General features: G+C 37.1%; 1 protein-coding gene across 9 annotated transcripts in view; it reads left to right on the forward strand.

The window, feature by feature from the left end:
• The window catches only part of ACMSD (aminocarboxymuconate semialdehyde decarboxylase), a 48,523-nt gene that overhangs the window by 3,929 nt on the left and 19,980 nt on the right, over nt 1-24,614 (forward strand). For 4 of the 9 annotated variants that reach the window (XM_040562519.1, XM_040562523.1, XM_040562518.1 and 1 more), the window contains 4 exons: nt 1,520-1,690; nt 2,424-2,480; nt 8,575-8,682; nt 19,768-19,812. In XM_040562519.1, the coding sequence (XP_040418453.1) occupies nt 8,644-8,682; nt 19,768-19,812 (84 nt within the window). In that variant the 5' untranslated portion in view covers nt 1,520-1,690; nt 2,424-2,480; nt 8,575-8,643. Of the gene's footprint in view, nt 1-1,519; nt 1,691-2,423; nt 2,481-8,574; nt 8,683-16,217; nt 16,290-19,767; nt 19,813-24,614 lie in introns of those variants that run through there. The other 5 variants (XM_040562521.1, XM_040562516.1, XM_040562522.1 and 2 more) reach the window with 4 other exon arrangements.

The raw sequence follows: 24,614 nt of genomic DNA on the forward strand, positions 1-24,614 counted from the left end.
TTGGACTTTTTGCGTAGCAAGTCTGTACGCAAAGTCAACAGAGAGAAAAAGAACTGGCCATAATCATTGTGTTATTATATGATATTATTGCTTGGCTTCTCAAACCTCCCTTTGTTGGATAGGAACCAGGAGAACCCCAAATCAATTAAAAACAAACGAAAACCAAAAATCAATGAGAAACCACTTCCCTGGGTTCAATCTAAATCAGCTGATGCCATCCCATGTTCTGTGGTTGCTGCAAGATTAATATGCACTTGCAGAACTTTCTTCCCTGCTGAAACTGCCTGTAATTTCCATAACATTTTGGCTTCCATAGAAAAGGTGGTTCCAAACTGGATGGAGGTCTCTTGCACCCCGGCAACCAGTGATAACGAAGAGAACCTTGTTTTTCTTCATCTGGATTTTCTGTGTTCTGATTTTGCTGAGGTTATATGTGGTGGTGGTGGTTCATTTGTTCCTTCTTTCTGCCCCTCCTCCTTCCTTCTACTAAATAAATGAAAAATACCTATCAGATTTGTGATGCTTCCTTCAGGCCCACTCTAACTCTTAGCAGTCACAGAAAAAAACTTCAATTATATTTGACAAAGTTTGGACGAGGTCCATCATTTTACTCATTTCCAAGGTAGACATTCTCCTGGGGAAATAGCATTCTCTTGGCAGTAGAGTAAGCTGTTGTCCTGTTACAGTCCCCTTGTTTCACTTAAACATTGTCATACTACCGTCAGCACCCGCTATGGCATGATAGAAAGTACCAGGGTGCAAAAAGGCAAAAAGAACGTGATATTACTGCATTCTGTAGAGTGGAACCAATGAGTGGCAATAGGAAAACAGGTCCCGGTCCTTCTGTCAGACAGTGGTCACTGTGCGAGTGTAGAACATTTGTTATTCCTCGTCAGTCTGTATGGAGTTGAAATAAATCCATTTTCATTATAAGCACAGTTGGATGTGTTAGTATAATATGCTCATTTGTCATTCTGAAAATGAGAGGTACATCTATTCTAGACTTCTATATTTCCTTTCTTTTTAGCACTACTGACAGGAACATTTTCACCTGAATTATCAGAACACTGTGGTGCATTCAGAGGCTCCTGAGAAGGAAGTTTGCTTGTTTTGATTGACATTAACTAGTCAATATTCCATATTGACCAGCATCTTGAGTGCAGCACTTAAGTTGAGAGCACTCTTGCATATTTGGAAAGAGTTTGTCAGCTGGCCCAGTGATTATGTTTTAGTATGTTTAAAGGCATAAGAGCAATACAGTACTGTCACCATTAGCCAACTTGTTTGCAGGGTTGTGTTTCATACACATCTTAAACAGAAAAACTGCCTTTTTCTGGCAGCAAAATACTGTATTTGTCACTGACATTTTATTGCAGTATCAGGAGTGCTAGTGTAGGCCAGGATGGTTTATTAGTTTGGTCAGAGGCCTTATGACATTCAAAAGAAAACATTCGCTTCTTACTTTCATCAGTTGGTATTTCATTGAAGTACAGCAGGAGGTAATAGCATCCCCATTCAGTTCCACAGGAGACACATCTGAAACAAAAACTTAGTACCAATCCAATTCCAAGTGGATGGGCAGACAACCATCCTGTAAAGGTCATCGCTATAGATAATCTTCACTGTTACTCCTCTAAGGCCAAGCTCTGAGACTGATTTATCCAAATACTTCTAAAGGCAAAGCCTTCAAGTGTTTTTATTTTTTAAACACTCACTGTGTGCAATACAACTACCAGTTTGTGCCCATTGTGTGGGTGAGACAGTATGATTCTTTGCCATTTAGACATTTTCTCTAGTGAAACTAATACATGAAATACATCTCTAAAGTGATGAAATCCTCTAGATTCTGTATTTCACAGCCTTCTTATAACAAACCTAATCTTTTATTTTTATAGACTCTTGACCATCTTGTGCAGTATTGGCTTCCATAGTTTTCTTTTATGAGCAAATACAAATTAGGCTAAATTTTGTGGGATGTTTTTTACTTTTTTGTTTGGTTGGCTAATTTTTTGCGTGTAGGCAGAGGAGGATACTTATTTTCCTATTGTTTTGTAGATCACTTGTAGTCCCACAGCATGTTCCATGGTCTACAGGATGAGAAATTCTACACTAGGTTCTCTTAACTCTGTATATATACCTCTGAGCCTAGTATTAGTCACCTTATTTTTTAATTTAAAATAAAGCAATAATAATGATATTAGTACAACAATGCTACATTAATTTTTAAACTGCACAGCAGACTTAAATTATTACCCAATGTATGTAGGTCATTTAGTGTTTTTCTCTTACAATGGGTTAAATAGAGTTTAAATTGAACTAATCTCTCTTCTTGGCATTTTTAGACTGAATATTAACTTGGGTCAAAAATAATCAGTTTGTTATTTTGAGAAAAGAATATGATAATTCGGTACCTTTTCCTTCAGGCTATGAAAGAGTGCATATAATACTATTCCCAGGGAATACAGCTTGCAGTGACCTTGGTAAGTAATTGATGACACCTCACATAAGCACCTACTCTTCCTCTATATGATGTTGCAGGATCATATTTGCAAAAAATGCCCAAGTGAGCTGGAGCCATGAGCATTAATAAATGCTATTGTGGCTTCAAAAGAGGAGTGAAACACTGTGCAAAATATGTCATCCTTAAGTGAGCAGAAGATCTTGAAAAAGATTCTGCACAATGGGCATTTTCCATCTTGAAACTTTTTTAAAGCTGGTTTGGAGTTAAAATTTAAATATAAATATGAGAAAGCAAAGGTTTACCCACGAAAACTAAACTTACTATTTCGTTCAGAGAAACGTACAATCATGCAAGATTGCATGCCTCTATTCTAAACAAATGTATTTAACCTTATGCATTAAAAATATATATAAAAAAAGAGTCATAATGACTACCTTGAATGTAAGGATTTCATGAGAAAAAGGGGCTAGTTACATTTATTTATGGGATTTGCCTGTGTCAGAAGGAAGATGTGATGGGATTTATGCGTAATGTTGTCCAACCCATATCTATTTGCTTCTCCAATCTTTTAAACTCTCTAAACTGTGACTTGGATTAAAATCTTATTCCTTGGCAAGTAACATCATCAACAAAAGAGCGATGTTCTTTTGTCTTGCTGTATATTTATTTTTTTATCAGGAGATGATGTATAAGTGTTTGAGGAAATACATTTTTGTTAACCTGTAGTAAGCTAACTATACTCATATTCCTTCCACTCTACTGGTAAGTGAAGACTCCACACTTATGCTGTGAATTGTCTGATAAACTGTATATGACAATATTTTTATATTGTTTTGAATAGCTAATCCACATTGTTAAGAGAGTTGGAAAAGAATATCTTATCCTTTTCTTATGCCAAGAGAATTGTAACCAGGGTTCTGTGCATTTCCACTTGAGTATTTAGCCAGGATGATTATAGAAAGTGTTTGAAAGTAGAATGTTAGCCACAGCCAACATGAATGTTTTGTAAAAACATGTTCTTCATAACCAGGAAACTACATTCATTCTATCATGCGCCAGTTTTTTGTGGTTTTTTTGTTGTTGTTGTTGTTGTTTTTTTTATCTTTTCAGAGAGAGGCTTGACTGTTTAAATCATCTCACTCTTCTAGGTTTTGATGGAGATCAAATTCCCAGGTACTTAGTCAACCTGTTGCCAGCTTACATTTTTTTGTTTGGTTTTGTTTCTGCTTTTTTTTTTTTTTTCTTGAGAGGAAGAAAAATTACTTTTCTGACTCCTGGCATGCAATCTGAGTTTGAATATTTCATTTCTATAAGACACTGTAGGTAAAATCATGAAATTCTTCAGATACTAATTTTAGGAATATTACTGGGTAAAGCAAAGATAATGTTGGCAGCATGTAGAGCAAATCTAATAGGTCGCTGCATCCTTGATTTTCTGGATATATTCAATATTTCTCATCCTCTTAGGTAAAAGGTTCAGTGGGCAATGGGAAAAATAGGAGACAGTGATTAAAATCCCCTTTGTGATTTTAAGAACATGAATCACATAACTCACTGTATTCTTCTAGTGAGAAGAAGCAGGAGCCAGTGTTTTGTGGAATTCAAGACCAAAATTTTCTATTGTATTGTAGCTAAGCCATTTTTCATGTGCAGCAGTAGCAAAAGAGATGGATCTGTTTGATCTAGAATGATGAAATGTGCTGTGAATATTGACATTTATCTATCCATACTGAATATCATCTGAATTTGTATAAAGTGACAGGGTAATTGGTTAATAAGCATACTAAAACATTTATATTACATTTAGCAGTGACATGGAGTTATGCATGGCTACCAGCACTTGCTAATTTTACAGGGAAGAGTAGCATCTTTAATAAGCTGAGTTTTAGTCACATTTTTCATTTTCTTCAAAGCTGTCAACGGTGCCCTAAAAATAATTGAGAGATGGTCGATCATACAGTAATACAGACAGCTTCTTCTCCACCACCAAGACTACATGTATCTTCAATATCAGGGTTCAGCAACACTTCAACAGCCACAGATATTTCACTTAGTTTTCACATGGTTGTGTTAGAAAATTTGTATTTTAGAGTGTTTACATATAAAGTTTATGTACTTGGTTTCATTTTAATTTATCTATTGACTATCACAGGTGTATGTGGGCTGTACAGATTAGGTGTTTTACTTATAATTTTAGTCAATTTGAGGCAATATTTGTAAAAAAAATTAAAAAAAATAAAAAAAGTAATAGATTTTCCTAAACCAGTTGGTATAATTCATTTCCAAGTGATACACTCAGAAAGTGTAGCTAGGCAGACAGTCCTCGTGACTTCAAGAAGGGTTTGCATGTGCAACAGTGCCTGCTTTTTTCACCTGTTGGTTTAATTAAAAAAAATTTTTGATTTCTTTGTACCAGGGTGTCTATTTCTTATAATCTGTTTTTTTGTTGTTGGTGGTAGTTTTTTACATATTTAGGATCTAAGTGTGTAATTTGTTATCAGGAGGTGCTAAGGTACAGCCCTTTTTATAGAATAACTTTTCAGGTTACATCAGCTTTGAACCTTACTTGGGTCGGAAATGATGACTTGTGTCACGTGGAAAACAATTTCTTTGCCAAAAGTTTGAAATTCTGAAAAGATCAGCTCGCAGAAGGAAAAAAATAGCAAGGGCACTCGATTTCATTTTTTATTTCAGTGCCCAAAAGAACCTCGGTTTCCCTTTAAGTTCTATAAATGTAATTATTCATTTGAGACTCAACTCATTGCTTACAAAAAAAATATGTAATTGCTGTCTTGCTAATGCAATGTATCAGCACTGTGTCTTGTCCCACTGGCTGGTGAATCACAGATTGGGCTGATAAGCTGCGTTTAGCAGGTACAACTCCCAAAGAGGCAATTAACAATGGCAGGATGCTGCAAGTTCAGGAAATGCAGTCTTGGCTGTAGGGCAGCATTGGTAAGGAGGGCATTTGTCTGAGGTTCATACCCAGTGTATGAGGCTTGACTGTTCTGCGTGGCACTGTAGGCAGATGTCTACATCACTTGTGGTGGTTGGGGCTCCAAAATGTGCTGTACTTCTTCAGTAGAACTGCTTCTTTGTCATCGTATCCTTAAAAACCTTTATCTTGGTATTCTTTTCAAAACTAAAGGGGAAAAATAAGCAGAATCATCAGAATAGATAGCCTGGGACAATGGTCACAAGCTGTGGCTTGAGAGGTTTAGACAGAACATTAAAAATCTTCACTATGATGTTAGAGCAGCACTCAGCTTACTGAGAGAGGTGGTGGAATCTTCCTCCCTGGAGAATTTCTAAATTCAACTGGGAAAAAAGCCACAGGTAACCACATCTGACTTGGTATAGGCGTGCTAATAGTCCTCAAAGATGTGAGTTGAAGTGAATGATCCCATTGGGTCCCTCATGTCCGAATTTGTAGGATTCAGCCAATATAAACATCAGGGGCTATTTAACTGTAAGATTTTAACTAGTAAATGATAAATTAAGCAATATCAAAATAGGTTGACACAACATGTGCAGAGGATAAGAGACAGTGTTAACTCAGGCCTCTGAGCAGGTTAATTCACCAACAAATGGCAGGTGCTATGTTTTTATGAAGGAAGGAAAAGAGTCTAATGGCTTTCTTCCCTTGGATTGTTCCTTTCCTGTTGGCTTTGGAAAGGCCATTAATAGAGCATATTACTTATCTGGTACAAATAGCCTCTCTTGACCACTTAGTCTGCTCTGATCTTTTTATGACAAGCCTATTTCCTTTAGATTGTATAAATTTGATTTTTAGGCTCTTTTTTCACTGTCTTCTTTCTGACTTGTATCTGTTTATGGGCACAGAAAAGTGACCTCATAGTTCTAAAGACGAAGATCTTCATTCTAAAACTCTCCAGAATTACAGGTTGTTTTGGCTGATGTATCAGTAAACTTCTTTGAATTGTCTCCTTTACCAGCTTGAATTGGGTGTCATTCTGTTGATCAAAAAAAAATCAACCCCTAAGTAAAATTAAAATGGAAAAGAAGAACAAGAGACTTCCAAGGTCTATTTCATATCCTACAATCATTGTAAATACAAGTTCACTGGGATTAAGATTTGTGTATTGTGCCTTCAGGGATAAAATGTCTTCTGCTAAAATAGTTCTTCTGCTCTAAGTTTAATTCAGTATTAAAACTGCCAAGTAGTTGCAACACTAATTATATTTCATGGGCTATCTAGACAGACTTGTTGCCTCTATACTTGTTGATTTTTCCACTAGATGGCATTATGCATTAACTGCAAGTTAATTTATAAACTTCCCTATAATTGAACGTGCTAAAGACTTTAAAAACAAGAAATGATCTATAGTGCTTACTCCTATCCTATGCAAGAGGGAAAGAACTGTGGCTTAAAAATCACTTGACCTACTTCTACCTAAGAGTAAGCCAATCCATCCTTAATGCATCAAATATGGATTTGCTCAAAGCAATAAAGGAAGTCAGCCATGGCAACAATATCTGATCCTGTGTGCTATGCACTTTTTAGAATAAAACTCTTCCAACCTTTTCTGCATTTAACATTTGAAGAGTGACTTCAGTGCTGCAAATTGCTTCCTTTCTGACTACATGGCTTCAGCTGAAGTAATAGGAAGAGTCCTAAGTAAAGGCAGAAGATTGCTTTTAAATAAAGAGCCTTATAAGAGACTTTTTTTTTCTATTTAGTAGGTAATTCAGGCAAACTTGTCAGAACAATTTATCACTGCAAGTGTAAATATAGGTAAGCTGTTGTTGCCTCTACCTAGGTAAAATGAACTATTAATGACCCCTTACCCTGCACAATTGTATGGTGCTCAAGAGCAAGGTTTCTAAAACACAAGGTCCTAACTAGTGAAGCACCATCTGCTGTGGAGCAAAGGTCTAACACCTTCAAAAGAAGATTTTTGTTTTAATCCTAAAATTTGTGGTGATTAGGCAAGGAGCAAGCAGCATTCCTAGCAGCAAGAAGAAGGCAAGGGCAAGGATTTGGTGTGTGAGAAGCAAGGAAGCAGCACTAGTGGTGCAGGGAGGGAAGAGAGAGGAAATGAAGCAGGCAGGTAGCAAAGCCAGTGGTGCAGGAAAAAAGGAACCATGGCGGTGAAGAATGTGGTGACAAGAAGGCCCAAATTTTTCATGCCAAGCTTACTAATTTTTTGTGTGTGTCAGTGTGTGTAGGCACATGGGTATTAGTTTTAAATCCATGTTATGGGGGAAAAGAAAATGTAGATAGGTGGTCCTTTGGTTTTAACTTGTCTTCCATAACTAGAGATGGGATTCTCAAAAGAGTGCTTATCAAATTGCTGATCAGATATGTATTGTCTAGGGTGCAGTTCTCTGTATTCTGAGATTATTTATATCTTGATTCTTTATGTAGAATATGAGAGACTCCAGGCTGGAAATGGGCAGGTGATTTAATTGTGATGGTGCATCAGTTACTGTCTATGAAATCTTAAATAATATGTAAAAAGGGGTCTAGAATACAAGATGAGATGAACCAGTTTAGTTGGCCTGGGCCAAAAATTGAAAACATCCAAGGCCAAGAGAACCCTAAATATTAGCTTAGTATTAAACAGGTCTCTTAAATTTTCCAGGTAATCAAGCACAGAATAGGAAAGTATTTTTTAACTTTTTTTTTTTTTTAAGCTACTTGTGCTTAAGGTTGTCTCTGAATTGGGCTTCTGTGAAGAGGACCTACCAATGCCTGTTGTAAAAAAAAAAAAAAAAAAAAAATCAGAATAATTGCCCTAAGTTGAGACTGTTAAACTATTTCTGTTTTCTACTCAAAGCTTTATTTTACTTGTGGTAGCCCCTGAGCTTTAATAAAGTATAGTTTTAATTGCCATATGCAGTGCATGGTGTAGGTAATGCAATTTATGATTCTTTGCCTTAGCAGTATTTATAGTTTGTACTTGCCCATGATAGTCAATGTGGTTCAACGCTTCAGTGAAAGTGATGTAAAACATATGTCATGGTACCTGCTTTCTACCACACTGTTATTAAGCCTTTGGAAGCTCAGGTCGGCAGGTTGGGCACCAGGAGGTTTTGTATAGGCATCCATCTTTTTCCCAGCACTAACCTTTTCTTCCTTCATCCTCCAGCTCATGTTGCAGAAGCCAGGATCTGCTGACAGATACACTGCTGTATGATGGAGACTGTAGCGCAAGTGAATGCTGCTGGTAGTGTCTGTCATCTGCTGTCATACCAAGGTAGGGGGCCATTTATTTATTTCAACTGGTTCAGGCTTACTCTCTGCTCTTCTGAGATACATTTACATGGGGGCTTGGCTCTTCTACAGTTCTTTGCTATGAAGAGAGGGAGGCACCACCAGCTAGCAGGGAGGAGTGCAACCCAGCTCAAGCCCTCCAATTCCCCGCTGTTGGAGCAGAGATGTTAAAGGATTGCCTTGCTCTAAAGGCAGAGACGCAAGGACACCAGCAGTGCAGGGAGGGGACGAGGCTAGTATAGCAGGTCTCAGAAATGCCACGGTACTAATGCTGCCTAATTTTGGTTTGCTTGCTTTTGCATACATTTGGAATCACCATAGCATCCTGCAAAAGTATCTGTACTTTTAGTCAGTGACCAACAGCCAGGCTGTGAAAAAGGAAAGAAAAGGCAGGCTAGCACCCTGGTAAATAGGTGAGCCCCTTTGAAAATGGCAGTATGCACAAAATACAGTAATACAGCTGCAAATGAAAAATATAAATATATATTTGATTTTGAGTGAACTGCAGAGAATCACAGAAAAGCAGACTAACTTAAGAAGTAATCTAACTGTATTTCAGCTATATTGTTGAAGCACCTATAAACTGCAACTATGGATTAGAAAATAGTTCCACTGAATTGGTGTAACTGTTTTCCTTTTGTCATTTGAGATGAAGAGTTTGAATGTAGGTTTTTGTTTGTTAGTAGTATCAGAAATTAATTATTTTTAAATTTTATTATTGGTTATTTTTTGTAAGCACACCTATTTTGTTACTAGGATCTGAAACTTGAGAGCTTCACAAATAGTATCAAATCTTATTACTAATAAGCAGATTTTCATACGAAAAAGATTAGTGCAAGGCCTTCCTTTACTGTGTGGTAAGTGGTGAGCATTTATTGAAAATCAACATATAAAACCTTGTATTTAAAATGCATATTCTACACTGTGATCCAAATGGTAGTGCTCCAAACCCCTTGGGGATTTTAATGCATCCACTTGTTTAAGAACATATCACAGAGCTGAGTAAATGTGCCAGAAGAGTGAATATTTGGAAGCATGTACTTTTCTGTTCCTTCGTTTCTAGTAAAACAGCATTTTTAGGAAATTTAAAACAACCATTCACCAAACAATAAATTGTATGAATGTGTAAAACATTCATTACAAATTCCCAGTACTTAGCAGCAGGAGCTCAACCCAATTGTACTTTGACATTGAAGCCTCAGCCACAAAATTAGACAGCAGCAACTTGCGTCACTTACCACAGGCAAAATCCATTTCAATCAATATTAAATAAGTGTTCTATGTATATATTGCAATCACTAGTTGGTGCTCCACTTAATGCACTACAAATTGCGACCAGTAGTATTTGGAGTGAGCTGCACAAATATTGTTCAAATTTATGATGTGTAATGCAATAATATTATAACGCAATTTTCTACTCTGGGGCACCATACTGACATGGGCAATCAGACATAATCCAAAAACTCTAAACTGCTTTTGCATTTAACTACTGAACTCTGGGAAAAGTTTACTTCTAATTTCTCATTTAAATCGGTCTATCTTTGCAGTGGTCCAAAACTACTTTTTGGTCTGAAATCATCTCTTACTAGATCTCTTCTGAAAAGACTGGTAATAGTTTTATTGTGTTGAGCAATTACTAGTATTCTATTAGGAGTTCATTGCATTGCAATAACATTAAGAACTGCTAATAGGATATTCTGTAAAGCTTTACTCAATCACAGCCTGTGGAGCAGCTTCTGATTCAACTGTAAAATTGCTCATCACCAGACAACAGAGCAATACTTCCAGCAGTATTCGTATTATATTTGATAGAAGTAATTCTAACCATCAGATAACCCTCCACAGTGCTAGGATTCACTCAGGGTCAACACCAGTGGGAGAGTATGAGTGTCATGACTATATTCTTATAGTCATCTGTTAACAACTGGTTGTTTTTTCCAACTGAACAGCATTTTCTGTGATATATAGACATGAAAGTGGTAAACATTGGGCCAAATTTTTACTTTGATTGCTGATTTGACTTCTGTAGAAGAACTGGAATGAGTAAAACTGAGTGAAAGCTTCAATATTTGGAGTTTTCTTAATCCTTATGATAATCTGAACTGTATTCTCATTCTGTTAAATAATTGTAATATCTTGTGGATTTCAAAAGAAATCATTCTGAAGCATAAATCCTATTTTGGAATTATTGTATGGGGAAAAATAAATCCTGAAACTTAAAAAGAAAAAAAATACTCGTATTTGAACTCAGCAAGTGAAAGTAGGCTCCAGAAATCCTCTATGGAGGCATTCCTCTGCTGAACGTCTTCCAGATGAATGAATAAGTGCACCTGCAGTATGAAACCCCAAACATTTACGTTGTAAATATCTGTGTAGTTGAAAAGATCTTTGCTCTGGCACTCATTGCTGTAGGTCTACAGATATCAATATTCCTGTCTCTCAGAGACTTAGTAAATGCATCGTTTAAAATCACTGAATCTGGGATTAACGATTTGCACAACACTTTCTGGAAACCAGGCTTTCATCTTAGTCCTTTGCAGAAGATCTCCTCGGTGAGTGGGATTCCCAGCCACTCAGAAATAATGGAACATACAACTTCATGTTCAAGCAGACCTTGAGGACCCAGGAAGAAGCCTGTTTCTTCAGCCCAGGCTTAGTAGCAGAGGAGACATAAGCACGCTTCTGCAGTGTTCTAGAGGCAGGTGTAGGAATTTTTTGAAGCAGTAGTACAAATTCAGATACTATTTTGAATAGTTGGTTACTCGTCTGTCTTTCTGAAGCAACAAAAGCTTCGAGAAGACCATTCTTATCCCCAAACAATGGCACAGAGAGACCTGTGAAAGGAGAGAAAGGTGGGGATGTGAGTGTCTAGCATGCAGGAAAAAAAGTTGTAAGACATCATTTGGCACCAAATATTCATTTATTTATTTTAGACACCGACCTTCTAAATGATTGCATCAATCTCAGATGTTACCGTGGGGTATTAACTTGAAAATTATGTTTTTAATATCAGTAGCTGTAAGCTTCGATCCATCTGTTCTTTCTGGCCCACACTACTGGTATCTGTCTGGTTGGTCTCACTGCACAAGAGTGACACTTGGCCTGATATGTTCTTAAGAAGAATCTCTTTTATTTGTTTGTGTCTAAAAATGAAAAAAAAAAAAAAAAAGAAAATTCTATTTTACTTGTACCGAAATTCTGGAAAATATCTATTTAATTATATTTGGTAGAACATTTCTATGCAAGATAAATGCATGGTAAGCATAAATCGCAGAACTGCAGTTGTGGTGTATTAAGAAAATTGTATTATTTGAAGGACAGTAATATGTTTTTATTTTGATTCAGAATGCCATTTGAGTTTCAAAAAATTATCAATTTTTAGAAACCTGAAAATAAATGAGAATTTATTAAGGCTTAGCTTACATGGCAGAGCATACAGTAGTGGCCAGGAATTTGGCACGGGACGGATTGTTTGCTTTCACCGCTGTGTGATTCATGTGCTGCCAAAGGCATCAGCAACCTTGGCCACATCTACACTATAAATTTTAGTGACATCCTGTGCTGGCTGTGGCAGGTCTAATAGTCAGACCACCTGGTGAGCTCATCCTGAGCTTGTGCGACCATGAAGCTTCACCAGGCAAGTTTGATAGCTTGGATTGTGGAAGTGTCAGAGGTGCATCAGCACAGTGACATCTGAGCTAAAAAGCTCAATTTCTCTGCAAGACTGAACTGACTCAGACACAGACCGGCATCAGCTCTGATGTTTGTCTAAACAGAAGCTCTTTCAGTTGTTCATTTCCGCAGAGGGTTTTGAGTAAAACGAAAAGCCTAGTTTACTTGTCCTCAGAGTTTGGGAAATAAAGTATTTTATGATCGGCACACCAGTACTGCTGTCGTCTTGAGCTGATGCTGTGGCATCCAGACTGGAGATGTGTGTACCTCTGCTCTTGCGCTCTGCAGACACTTCTAAAGGAACCGCAGACATCGCAGCCCAGCGAGCTAGGCAAGCCCTCGTGCGTTCAGCCAGTCCGGTCAGAGTGTTTGGTAGATGGTGTTTAAGAAGGGAGAATCGTAATGCCACCCACTCTCTGGGATACAGCTTTGTAAAGGGTTTTATGGGTGTAACTGTAGCTGGACGTGTCCTGGTGTAGCTGTACTATGTACACTGATGTTTTCCTAACAAAAATAACATCTGTTGTATAGTATTTTGAGATCTACCTATGGAAACTGCTGCATAGGAACTGCATATCATTATTCCTCGTGAGAACAGAAACCACAACCATTGCTGTTGTTCCCCACAGAAGGGAAGCCTTACCACTTCACTAAATTCTGGGCTCTCTGGAGTCCCAGAAGACGATTTAAGTTCTGCAAGTGATCTAAAAGACACTAGTGCCATACATAAATGTCCTGAGGCAGGTGGGGCATGTCATCTTTATGTATGTTCCCTCTTAATGTATGTAGGAGGCTCCTTTTGGCTAGGAAGATGTCTGTGTCCACTTTAGTTCACCTCTCCAGCGGGTGTTGTGAGTACATTCATTGACTGATTTATGTACTTTTTTTTTTCCCACTTTGTGTACTGGGCCTGGCTGGGCTGGAGCTAACTTTCCACTGTGTTTTTTCCACTGCTGAACAGTGCGGGCACAGCATCAAGGCTGCCTCTCTGAAGGCCAGTAGGCTGGGCAAAAGTTTCATAACTTTTTTGTTAAAAAGGCATTGGTCTTCCCGAGTAACTGCTACACTTATTGAGGCCCTACTTCCCACGATGTGCCTGAGCATCACTTCCTGGTGGGAAGTAGAGGTTTTCTTCTCTTTTAGCTTCCACACAGCTTTTTTTTTTTTTCCTTTCATTAAACTGCAAGGTTTGGTTTGTGGTTTGTTTTTTTTTTTTTTTTTTGCTTTTCCTTCCTTTTCATTTTCTCCCCGTTCCCCATCCTGCTGAGGAGGGGGAGTGATAGAGCAGCTGTGTGGGACTTCGCTGCCTATCAGTGTTAAACCACAGCACTTTGCCATCACATCCAAATGCTCTAGGATGTATATTCTCTGTGGGTAGTCCGAGAGTGGGTACAGGTCAGAGGCTGATACCTAACAGGTCTTTTATATGTCCACAAATGGTAGGATGTATCTTTCTGTTGCCCCAGTCATTCTGCATGTGAAAGCTTCCATGTGGTCAGAACCTGTCAGAGCCTGACAGAGAGCACAGTGAGTTTCAGCTCCTCTTCCTCTCTCTAGGGCAGCCTGATAAAGTTGCACGTCTTCCTGGCTACCATTGACAGTTCCTGCACCTCTGTGTCACACTCCAGAGATTCACAACCAGATGGAGACAGATAGCAAGGGCCATGCTAAAAGCCGTCACGTTGCATTGGAGCACAAACTCAGCATAGAGACTGAGGCACGTTAGTCACTCAGCTGGTAAAAGGCAGGTTGTCCAAAACATTAGTCAAGGTGTCCTGTTTTTCAAACCTATGCACTCGAAGCGGGGTGCAAGGATAACTGGAGATGCTCTTGTTTGTAGCCACTGCCAGTCTTTCTGCTGTTGATCCAATGGACCATGATGGATACAGACAGATGTGTTACTGTCACTAAGATCAAGTTGAAATGGATACAAATTTTCCCTTTGGTATGGTTTCCAAGTGATGCTTGCTGTTAAATGAAATGCAGTGTGGGAGTACACACTGTTTGCAAGCTAAGCTGTGTCTTAGGAGCAGCAACTAACAACTCCATCTTTTTTTAGAGCTGAGAAAATTAAAGCACAGTTTTGAAGAAATGCTGATCTCTGCAGCCATGGTGATTTAAGAGGAGAAACTTTTGGACTACTGTTGTGTATCTTGGACTATCTAGACACACAAACCTCTCATGGTCCTCTCCTTCACTAGTACTTCTGCTTTCTATGCTTAAATGGGGAGTTGTCTTCCAGAGATCTCTTCATTGAAGACAATGAACCAATACTTCTTCCTTATCTCTGCTCTTCTATGTACAAGGATGTTTCTTGCCAGCTGGCTAACACTCTAGTACTGGATTGTTTAACATACCTGTCACATCTGGGAGCAAGAGAGCAAATTTGTTGCTTGACCTGTCAGCCTGGTCAAGAACAGACTGGTTTGGATTTTGAGATGGAAATAATTGCTATTTTCAATCCCATTTTTCTGACGTGCAAAAGTGAATTATTTGCTGTCCTGCTTAATGTAGGGAATACTCTCCCAAAGCTGCTGCTTCCTATTTAACATTCAGTCTTCATTTATCTCAGGTTGCAGAGAAGCACACTGTCAAGCAAACAACCAACCACATTACAAGCAGTTAACTTCAAGAACAGGCAGGTTAACTGACCACATCAAAAGCAGACTTGCTGAATGAGTGAACAAGCAGGGAAATCCAACAGTCATTAAAAAAAAAAAAAAAAAAGCCCAAACAAAATAGCAAACTCAGAGAAAGGTTGAAACAAAATGGACCACTTGTTTTTCAAGTTCCTTGATTCCAGGTTGAAAGATTCACGGCAAAATTTAGTTTTAAAAAATCTGCATTTTTTCATTAGAAACAATTTAATCAAGAAATGGTTAACCAGCTTTGGCAAGAAGACACCATGTGAGTAGCTTGTGTTGAAATAATTTATATAAATTATTTTTATTAAATTATTAATTAGAAATAAATTATAGAAAGAACAATACGACACAAAAGACAAGGGTATTTGGAGGAAAGAATTGTAATACTAAATTGAGTAAAGGGTGAACCATGAGATGTAGTTACACAGAAAATCTGAGGTAGCTCCAGTTAAGGTTCACTTAGGATGCAGAAACCATTTGCCATATTAGCTAGTGCACTCCACTGGCTTTAATTAGTAAGGTAATCTCAGCCATTTTCTCCTCCCTGATCTTGAGCCAATTCAAGAGGCTCTGAGCACCAATATGCAGTAGCATGTGTAAATATCCTCAGAAAACCAATAATCAGAGGGAGGAAATGAAGTGCAGAGCATAGATTTGGCTATGATTCAGTATTTCTGTGAAATTTTTAAAGTATCTTTTAAGAAAATGCATAGGAATGAAAAGAGAGTAGATGAGGAGGTATGACTGTCTACCGAGAGTATATTATACACTCGCTACAAATCATTTCAGAATCTAAGAGGGAGAAATGAGGAAATTCAAATCAACCTGTTTAATGCATTTATTCTGATTCAATTTCATTCAGCGGTTTTCAGTTTCTAATGCTGAGCTTGTAAATGAGCTTGCATTTTAGATCTTAGGTAACATAAACCCCTTCATACTGCCAATATAAACATGCATGCTTCCCTTTGCCCTCAGCCAGCTGTAGTTTATGCATTAACAGGGACTTTCTGCTAGAAGCCTTTGTTCTTTCACAGAGCCACTCCTCTGGGATCTAGGCTCCCTGGTTGGTTACTGTATTTAGTTCTCATGACCTGCAGCAGGTGGATCTGAAGCGCAGCCGAAGTCAATAACTTCTGAACCAGGGACAGGAAGGATAGTAGCAATTACACAGAAAATATTTTCTGAGAAAGAGTATTTCTCCTTTGATACTTCAAAAATGAAAATTGATATTCATAGCCACATTCTACCTAAGGAATGGCCTGACCTAGAAAAGGTAATAAGAGTTTAGATATTCAGTGCCTTATGTTATCAGCAACCATTGGTACCAATGTAATTCTTGAAAAATCAGTGAATGAAAGGTTCTCTTAGAAATTCCTGTTTTCAGTAGGTTTTTGTCTGATTTGATTTTTTTGCAGATGTAAGATATCTGTATTACATTACTATGCAAAACAAGTGTCCTAGTAAGAAAAATGAGCTGTTTCCCACTCTCTATTTAGACTCATGTCATTTTTTTTGTTTTTTATGAGACCTACAATTGTCGAATGATGAGGCATAAATTCCATTTTCTTGATGAAAGTAGAGCTGTCAAGCTCCCAAATGTTATTCACTTTTGTTTTAAATAGGAGAAATAAGCAAATGTTTGACAAGATTAATGTTACCTAAGGCAAAAGTCATTCATTCACATCTTACGCCCACGGGCATGAGAGTCATTCGTTTCACTAGGTATGGGGTAACTCTAAGTGTGGTTAACTGATGATTATGATTGTTTTACTAATATCTGTTATTTGTTTCAGTTACTGGGAAGGAGTTGCATATCGTATTACAAATACAAAATTTCTGTTGTCACAACACTGAAGCTATAAGTCAACTTGTCTTAACTTTGCATTTTTGCTTGGTATTATTAGTAGTATTTAACAACACAAATTTATTCTTGTCAGTAACGATTTTATGACTGTGAAAAGCATTTGAGAATGGAAAGTGTCATTTCGGTTTTTATGTAATAATTCTACTCCTTTTCTTACTTCAGATTATCAAAAGCAATGTAGTCATCTGGTTCTGAATTAGGTTTTAGAGTTGTTGCCTGAATAATTATAATCACAACTGAATACAGAGGTGGCTGATCTAAGGATCTTGGATTCATAAGGGATCACATCTTCAGTGCTACAAAGGGTACTGGAAAAGATCACATGGTAAAACTGTATTTATATATTGGTTATTCACACAAACAAAATTGCTTGCAATTTACAAATTGTTTCCAGAATTCCATGATAGCTATTTTTTATAACTCGTGGTAGAAAAATCAGACTAGAAAAAAATGCATTGTAGCTTCTTCTCTTACTGTAATTCTGTGTTGGTAGCAGTTTGAATGAGCATTGCCTGTGTCTGCCAGTGGTATGGAACCACTTGATTTCATTGTGCCTGCCTTTGACAACAAAAGAATGCCATTGTTTCAGCCATGCTATTAGGCCTCGGGCACACTAACTGACACTCTGTTTGACATTGTACATCTCTTTCACTTTACTCTTTTGAGGTTGATGATGGCAAACTCTCAGGTAAGCATTTTGTATGCATTAGCTCCATGTTTCTGGGACTTTAACCATGACAGTCCAGTATCAGTTAGATGTTAGCCAGAGAGCAGCTGCAAATTATAAGCAGCAAGTTAGAAAAAAGTTGTGAGAAAAACTGTTGTTAAGAACATATATGGCATTATTTCTTAATTAGTAGTGAAGAGTAACATTATTATGAATAAAACCTCCTGGAAAGGAATTCTTATTTCCTCTTATACCTAGGAAGGGCTTTTTAAACATCTATTTAAGCTTCCTATTTGTAGTTATATGAGCTCTTCGATGACAAACACATACACACAGGATAATGTAGGTGAGATGACAGGTATATCTGAGAACAAATATTTTTGTATTAAGTGGATAGGAGTTTAAATATCCAGTCTACAAAAAAAGACTACTCTTGTTTGTTTCAGATTTTATAGTCCTTGTCTGTGCAAAATCCCTATAAAAATCCCTATAAAAATTCTTTATTCTGATTTTGAATTATTTACATATTTTTGTCTATCTATAATTTAAAAGGACAATAAGTTCATTGAGATAAAATCACCTCAAGAGTCCCTTGATGTTCATGGATGTATGTCAAAGATGAATTCATTGCTGTTAGTCCCTGAGGTCAGCTGTAGGCCAGTGTTGCATTTATTTAAATACTGATTAAAGAGGTTAATACATTTTTTTTAAAGTTAATTTCCACCTGCTAGTTTTTGTTTCCTCTTTTCCAAAGTTTGAGCATGTCAAAGGTTTGTTAATAGACCCAGAATAGAAAACAACCCTCAGAATTACCTAGAGCCATCTGAAAATTCAAGCCATTAACATGGCCTTCTACATCTCACGCATGGAAGAGCAATTAGGCAATCCTAGCATGCACACGTAGTGTTAAACTTCTTTCTTTTTTTCCGTCTTATAAATGCTGAATCTTGAATCTATGACTAGAACATTCTATTATCAAGATAATTATTAAGAGCTTAGGAACCCATAATAAGTACAAAAATGCATATAAATTAATGAAATCCTTCAGTAAGGACTATCAATGCATCCAATTAATAACTAATAGCTAAAAAGAAGATCAGAAGTTCAAAAACAGACCAGTGAGTTTCTCTCCATGAGCACCTTTAAGGTACTCATTTTTTGCACAGCTTCTAACTGCAATTAGCATGGAGCTAGAAAAAACTAAAGTTCTCATTAGATGTCATGCATTTTTCCTTAACTGTAAATGTCTTCTGTGTATAAATACATATATATATAAAATAAAAGTTTGAATTTAAATAAAATTTACCTAGCTGCATAGCTAAAAGTAAATAATTGACTAAAATATTCTTAGCCGTGGAAATTACCATCTCTGATTGACTGAAGTCAGGAGGCTTGGCTCTACATGCCTACCGAGGGAAAGCTGGCAGCGGCATTTCGTAATGATGTGTTATCACAGGAAATTCAAGATTGTATTCAAATTGTTTACACTTCAGTGAAAGAAATCCCTGCTTTTACTCAGTTTCCTTTTAAACATTTCGTAATAGGAAAAAAAGGAATTTTGAGCATTGTTTTCAGTCTACTATGTTATTTTGAGATTTCTAATCTGATAAGTTATGAAAATGCAATCAGCTTCTTTTGTGTTATGTTTTGGTGTGTTTTTTTTTTTTTAAACAATTTTGAATCTCTCTAAAAGATTCAATGAGCATCTAAGCTTCTCCTTTAAGCTTCTCTTGGCTGTTTAAATATTAATAGAGAGAGACTGACCTTCAGTACTGCTGATGAATCATGAAAGCTGAAAAGTGGAATCGATACATCTTTGTGCTAATGATTAACTGATTACAATTTGTTAGAATTGGAAGATTGTCAGCTCAATTTTCATATTGCCAAGTGCTTGATTCAATTTTTGCTGTGTTAAAATACTATTCCCATTAGAACCTCAATATATATTATGCAACTTTAAGCACTTTGAAATCAGTTTTCAGGCTTATTTTAAAATGTTGTTGAACTTGGAGCTAAAAGTTCAGATTTACAAACACCACTAGTACAGTCTGGTTAAACTTTGGCACTTTTGTTGAAGTTTGGGGCTACTCGTAGGCTCAATGCTGAGTATATGCTTCAGTATTTCTCCTGAATAAGGTACTGCTGGGTTGTAAGAAGGAAATTTTGATTATTATTGCAGAGTGCTAACTAGTTACTGGCTTTTTCTTCTTTCTTTTACAGAGATATGGATATGGTGGATGGGTACAGCTGGATCATCACTGCAAGGTGTGGGCTGTTCGGTTCGTTTTGTGTTGTCATTAGGAATAAAAAATCCTGTGAAATCCATTAAGAAGCAAAGTGGCAATAAGATTAGAAAAATATGTATCAAAGACTCAGCCAGAGGTTTATCTTTTCTGAAGTAATATCACTCAAAGTCCAAATATACCTCAGCAGAACTTTTTGCTGAAGATGTGAAACTCAGTATAGTCATTTCACATACTCTTGTATGAGCCATTTTCCATTATCCTTTTTTTTTGTCATAATATCATCTAAACACTTGGAACGCATAGCTCTTAGGAATTGTTTTCAATAAGACAAGTCAGCCGAAAGCAGATAACATATTGACTGCTTTTAACTAAAAGAATTCTTCTGTATGAGAAGCAAAACCAAAAGGAACTGGTATTTTAATAAAAGTTAACTCAGTCATGAAAATATCTTCAAAGGGAAGGAGTAACTTCTGTAATGTTATGACAAGGAGAACGAACAGCAGTTTCAGTATCCAAGAACAGTAGGAAAAATACATAGATTCAGGGATCGTTACACACAAAAGTAGGAGCCTGAGGTTTCTTGGCAAGTAGAAGGCAGACAGTCTGATTATACTTCATCCTTCACCCACTCCATTAACTTCACAAAGGCACTTCTAAGCTACATAAATAGAACAGGAACATGTCTCCACATGCTATGAGTCTGTGCTAATGGTCTATCTGCATTCAGAATCCATTCTTCTTGTAGTGAATTTAGCAAAATACGTGTATTTACTTTGATGGAGACAGGACTGTGTTTTTAAAGGCTTGATTCTGATCTCACTCACAGTAGAGCAAATTGGAAGGAATTTCAGTGACATCCACAGTGACACAGCAATGTAAAACTTCTGAAAGCAAGATCAAAATGTTGCAGTATATCTTTTGGTAAGAGCATTAAAAAATAGTAGAGTAAGTTAATTTTCTATTTTTTTTTTTACACGAAGGCATAATGACCTGAGACAGGCAAGGCTGATAAGGCAAAGTAACAGTCTTTATACATTACTATATAGGTTAACTGTACCAGCTCATTTTAAAGATGTTCCCTCTATTACCGTATAATTGCTTTGGCAGTCAGATATCCCTGTGTATCTCAAACACTGTCATGGGAAGCCAGCTTCCTCCTGTGACCTGTCAGCTCCCTGCTTCTAGGAATCTTTCAGAGAGCCCGTCACTGCAAATGTCATTGACCTCTGGAAGCAGGAAGATTGGAAAGATGGTATAAGAAAGAGGTCTCAGGAGACCCCAGTTCACTTCCAACCCCACTTCATATGTACCTGTCCTAACCTGAGAAATGCCATCTGTAACTGCCTACCACAGGAATGTTGTGAGTTGTACAGATGCTGAAGGGATAAAGACAATGCAAGGTATTAGCAGGATAAATAAGGAAAAGATATGAAGGTAACAGAAGATGGGTAGGTAAGAGCAGAAAGAACAGTTTGGGTATAGTAAGCTGTAAGACAGAAAATACTAAGTTAGTATCATGAGGAGCTCAACAGTGTCAACATATGACCCACATAAATCATGTGAAGAGTGCAAATAACTGGCTAAATCCAGTTGTATACTGTGTTAATTTCAGTGAAACTAGACATTCCACTAGTCACTTTGCAAAATCATACTTCTTTGTGATTCTATACATATACACACAGTAACTTTTTTTTAAAAAGCTGGTAAGATGGATATGATAGTGCCTATTTATTGCGACCTAATGATACATGCTGCTGTCATGCTATAGTATGCAAGGGTATGCTGTCAAGTTCCTAACAATTATTTCTGAAAGAGGGCCACAGAATAGGAAGGCTGGGACTAAGAATGAGGAGGAAACAGATATTATGCTGAAATTTCGGATATGAGTCTAAGCAGGCATGGGAGGAGAGAACAAGCCACCTGCTGAACCAAAGTGTGGATGGCACAGCTGCTGAGATTCTGGTAGGTGCAGGAAGGGGAGACTTGGAGACATTTTTAGCAGCTTAACTGTTTTTATAGGCCTGATGCTAACACTCCTTCCTAAAAATAGTTTGCAAGGGAACTTTGTGGCAAGTTAATAGCCTGATACACTCTGCAGAGAATTCTGTCTAGCCTACTTCTGTCTGAAAATGTTGCAAGAAAAAAAATCATGGCAAAAGAAAATCCTGTTCAGATCTGTTTGGCTGGGGAAGTTAACTCTTGAGATTTTTAAAAAAGGTAAAACTTCAGATACCATTCTATGAGGAAGCAGCAGGGTCAAATTGGAAGAAAATAATTACATGCATTTATAAAGAAGTGCAATTTGGGGTGTAACTGAGTAGTTTAGCAATGCAGTAATTTAAATGCAGATTGCTGAACCAAATCAGCCTCCTAGACTTCATTCTTAAATATCTCTCTCTTAATTTCCACATAAATTAATTAAAGTCTTAAATATTAGATAATATTAAGAATAGAGTAGAATAGGTGATAGAATTCTTCAATTTTTCCTTTAGAAAATTGTGTTAACCTGTCAAATGAGGATCTAATGTCTTTTCTGAAATTTTCATAAAAGCATCCATTGCTTTGGAACCTGAAAAATTTCTGTCATCCGTGTTTCATTCTCATTGCTGCAAAAAATTCTCACCAGTTGAGGTGTCTGAGTAATTTCTTGTTTAAAAAATATCAGGTGCAGATTAGTGACAGCGTCTAGAGACAATAGCAGTATGACTGAATTTCCAGTTATAGCGTTGCTGGGGTAGATCTTTCAATTCTGACAGACATGAGCATGAATTCAGATGATGATGTTTTGCTTTCCTGCATAATCAAATCAGTTGTTCCTCACACACAATGCTGTGAGTTTAGCCTTGACCTGGAGCATGTTTTCGTTCACAAAGAATCAGTTAATACACATGAAAATAGGAAGCTGTTCAATGAAGTCTTCAATGAGAACAACACATGGCTTATTAGAAACCCTTCTTATTTTGCAAACCCTGCTGCAGCATGCAGAAAACCACTGTTCATCTCAGCATTTATGTATAAGCACTGTCAAGGTTGCAGGTGAAATTACAATTTTCACTGTTTTCAGTGGTAGCAGAAGGAAATATATATAGAGAGAGAGAGCAGTTATATATATATATATATATGAGCAGTTCAGCTGCTGTGCCTTAGCTGTGTCTGAGTGAAGAATTAAAATTCGCCTGTGTTCACAGAAATGCTCCCAGCAGTAAACCAATAAAGGCCACACAATCTATTTGTATGTGGTACAATGCTCAGTTCTACTCTGTTTTCTCTGCTCACACCCTGAATATTTTTCCATTTATTAGGCAATCTGCTGCAATGGGCTGATCTTTTTTTAATGTATCGGAGTATATGGCTAGAGTAAAACTTTTTGTCAGGTTGGAAAATCAATTTTACAAGAACCTGAAGTATTTTACCAGAGGATCAGGACTATGTGGTTGTTATTACTGACTGTAATATTTCAAGTAATTTTCACAAACTGTGTTACAGCTATCAAGTACCTTGACACTTTGCCAAGGCAGCACAGTTAGATTTGTTGAGGAGAGCTGTAAAATATTCATTAGGGCAGTGTATTTGTGAATGATGCTTGAAGTTAATAACAAATTCAAGGTTAAGAAGTCTGACTTCCCTGAAGGAGGTGATAGAAACCCAGCTCTTCTCTGAATAGTGAAATTTGGTAGGTTATTTCTGTTTTAACGTAATAGCAGGGAATATTCTGATTTATCAGATTTTTATTTAGCAACATAGACAGGTGTCTTGAGGATCCTAAATAAAATGATTTTGTGGGGAAAAATAAAGTGGCCTTTAGAGAGAGAGAATTTCCTTTCCAGAAGCGTCAGAAGACTGCCCTACACTTAGCTTGTGTTTACTGTGAAGGTGAAAGAATAACTGCTGTGCTTTCTCACAATTTATCTGGTTTTCAATTTTCAACTGCAAATTCAGTGTCCCTTCTGTCCAGTACATTTCCCGCATGACGATGCTCACCTATTCCGTATCCTCAGATCCAAGATGGGGATCTTCTGACTTCAGCTATTTCCACTTACACCCAAAATAGCTACAAGCAACCAAATAACTCTCAGGCCTTGCAACTATTGGTGAATTATAGCTAATCAGTTAAGGCTAAGCCACCAGAAATACTGTCAGGTCTGTCTTTACAAGATCATAGGAGCACGGTTATGTACAACTCTGACAAACGTTTTCCTTTGCTTAATGTGACATCATTGTCCTACTCGTCATCTTTGGGCAGTTGACATATCAACCAAAAAATAAGTTTGAAAAGGAAGTTTCCATGTTCACAGTTAAAGGAACAGTATTAAATTTCCTGATCTTGATAATATTTTGAACTTTGTAAGTTTGGGAATTGGTGGTGGAGGAATGGGGAAGGTATTACAGTAATTCAGGTCATGGTTTATACTGTGTTCAGCTTTGTGCTTTGGTTGGGTTTTTGTTTGTTTGCTTGCTTTTTCCAAATACAGTTTTTCAGTAATTCTGTTCCTAAGGAGAAAATGTAATCTGAAGACAACATAATTGGTCTGCTTTGGTCTCAGTATGACTGGTGATCTGAAACAACTGGCTGGAATTTAAGAGAGTTGCACAATTATTTCTGTAGTTACTGGAACCATTTTATGGTGTTGATTTTAAAAGAACACACGCATACCCAAGGGGAAAATTTAGCACAGATTTAATTAGCGTGTTATCTGGAGGTCAGCATTTGATTTGGAGATAAACTTTGGTTAAGACAGCTTATATCTTTTCCAAACATATGGAGTGATATGCACTGCAATATAAAGGGATTTTTTTTTTCATTTTAAGGAATTAATTCAT

The sequence above is a fragment of the Cygnus olor genome, chromosome 6 (genome assembly GCF_009769625.2).
Source record: "Cygnus olor isolate bCygOlo1 chromosome 6, bCygOlo1.pri.v2, whole genome shotgun sequence".
Lineage (NCBI taxonomy): Eukaryota > Metazoa > Chordata > Aves > Anseriformes > Anatidae > Cygnus > Cygnus olor.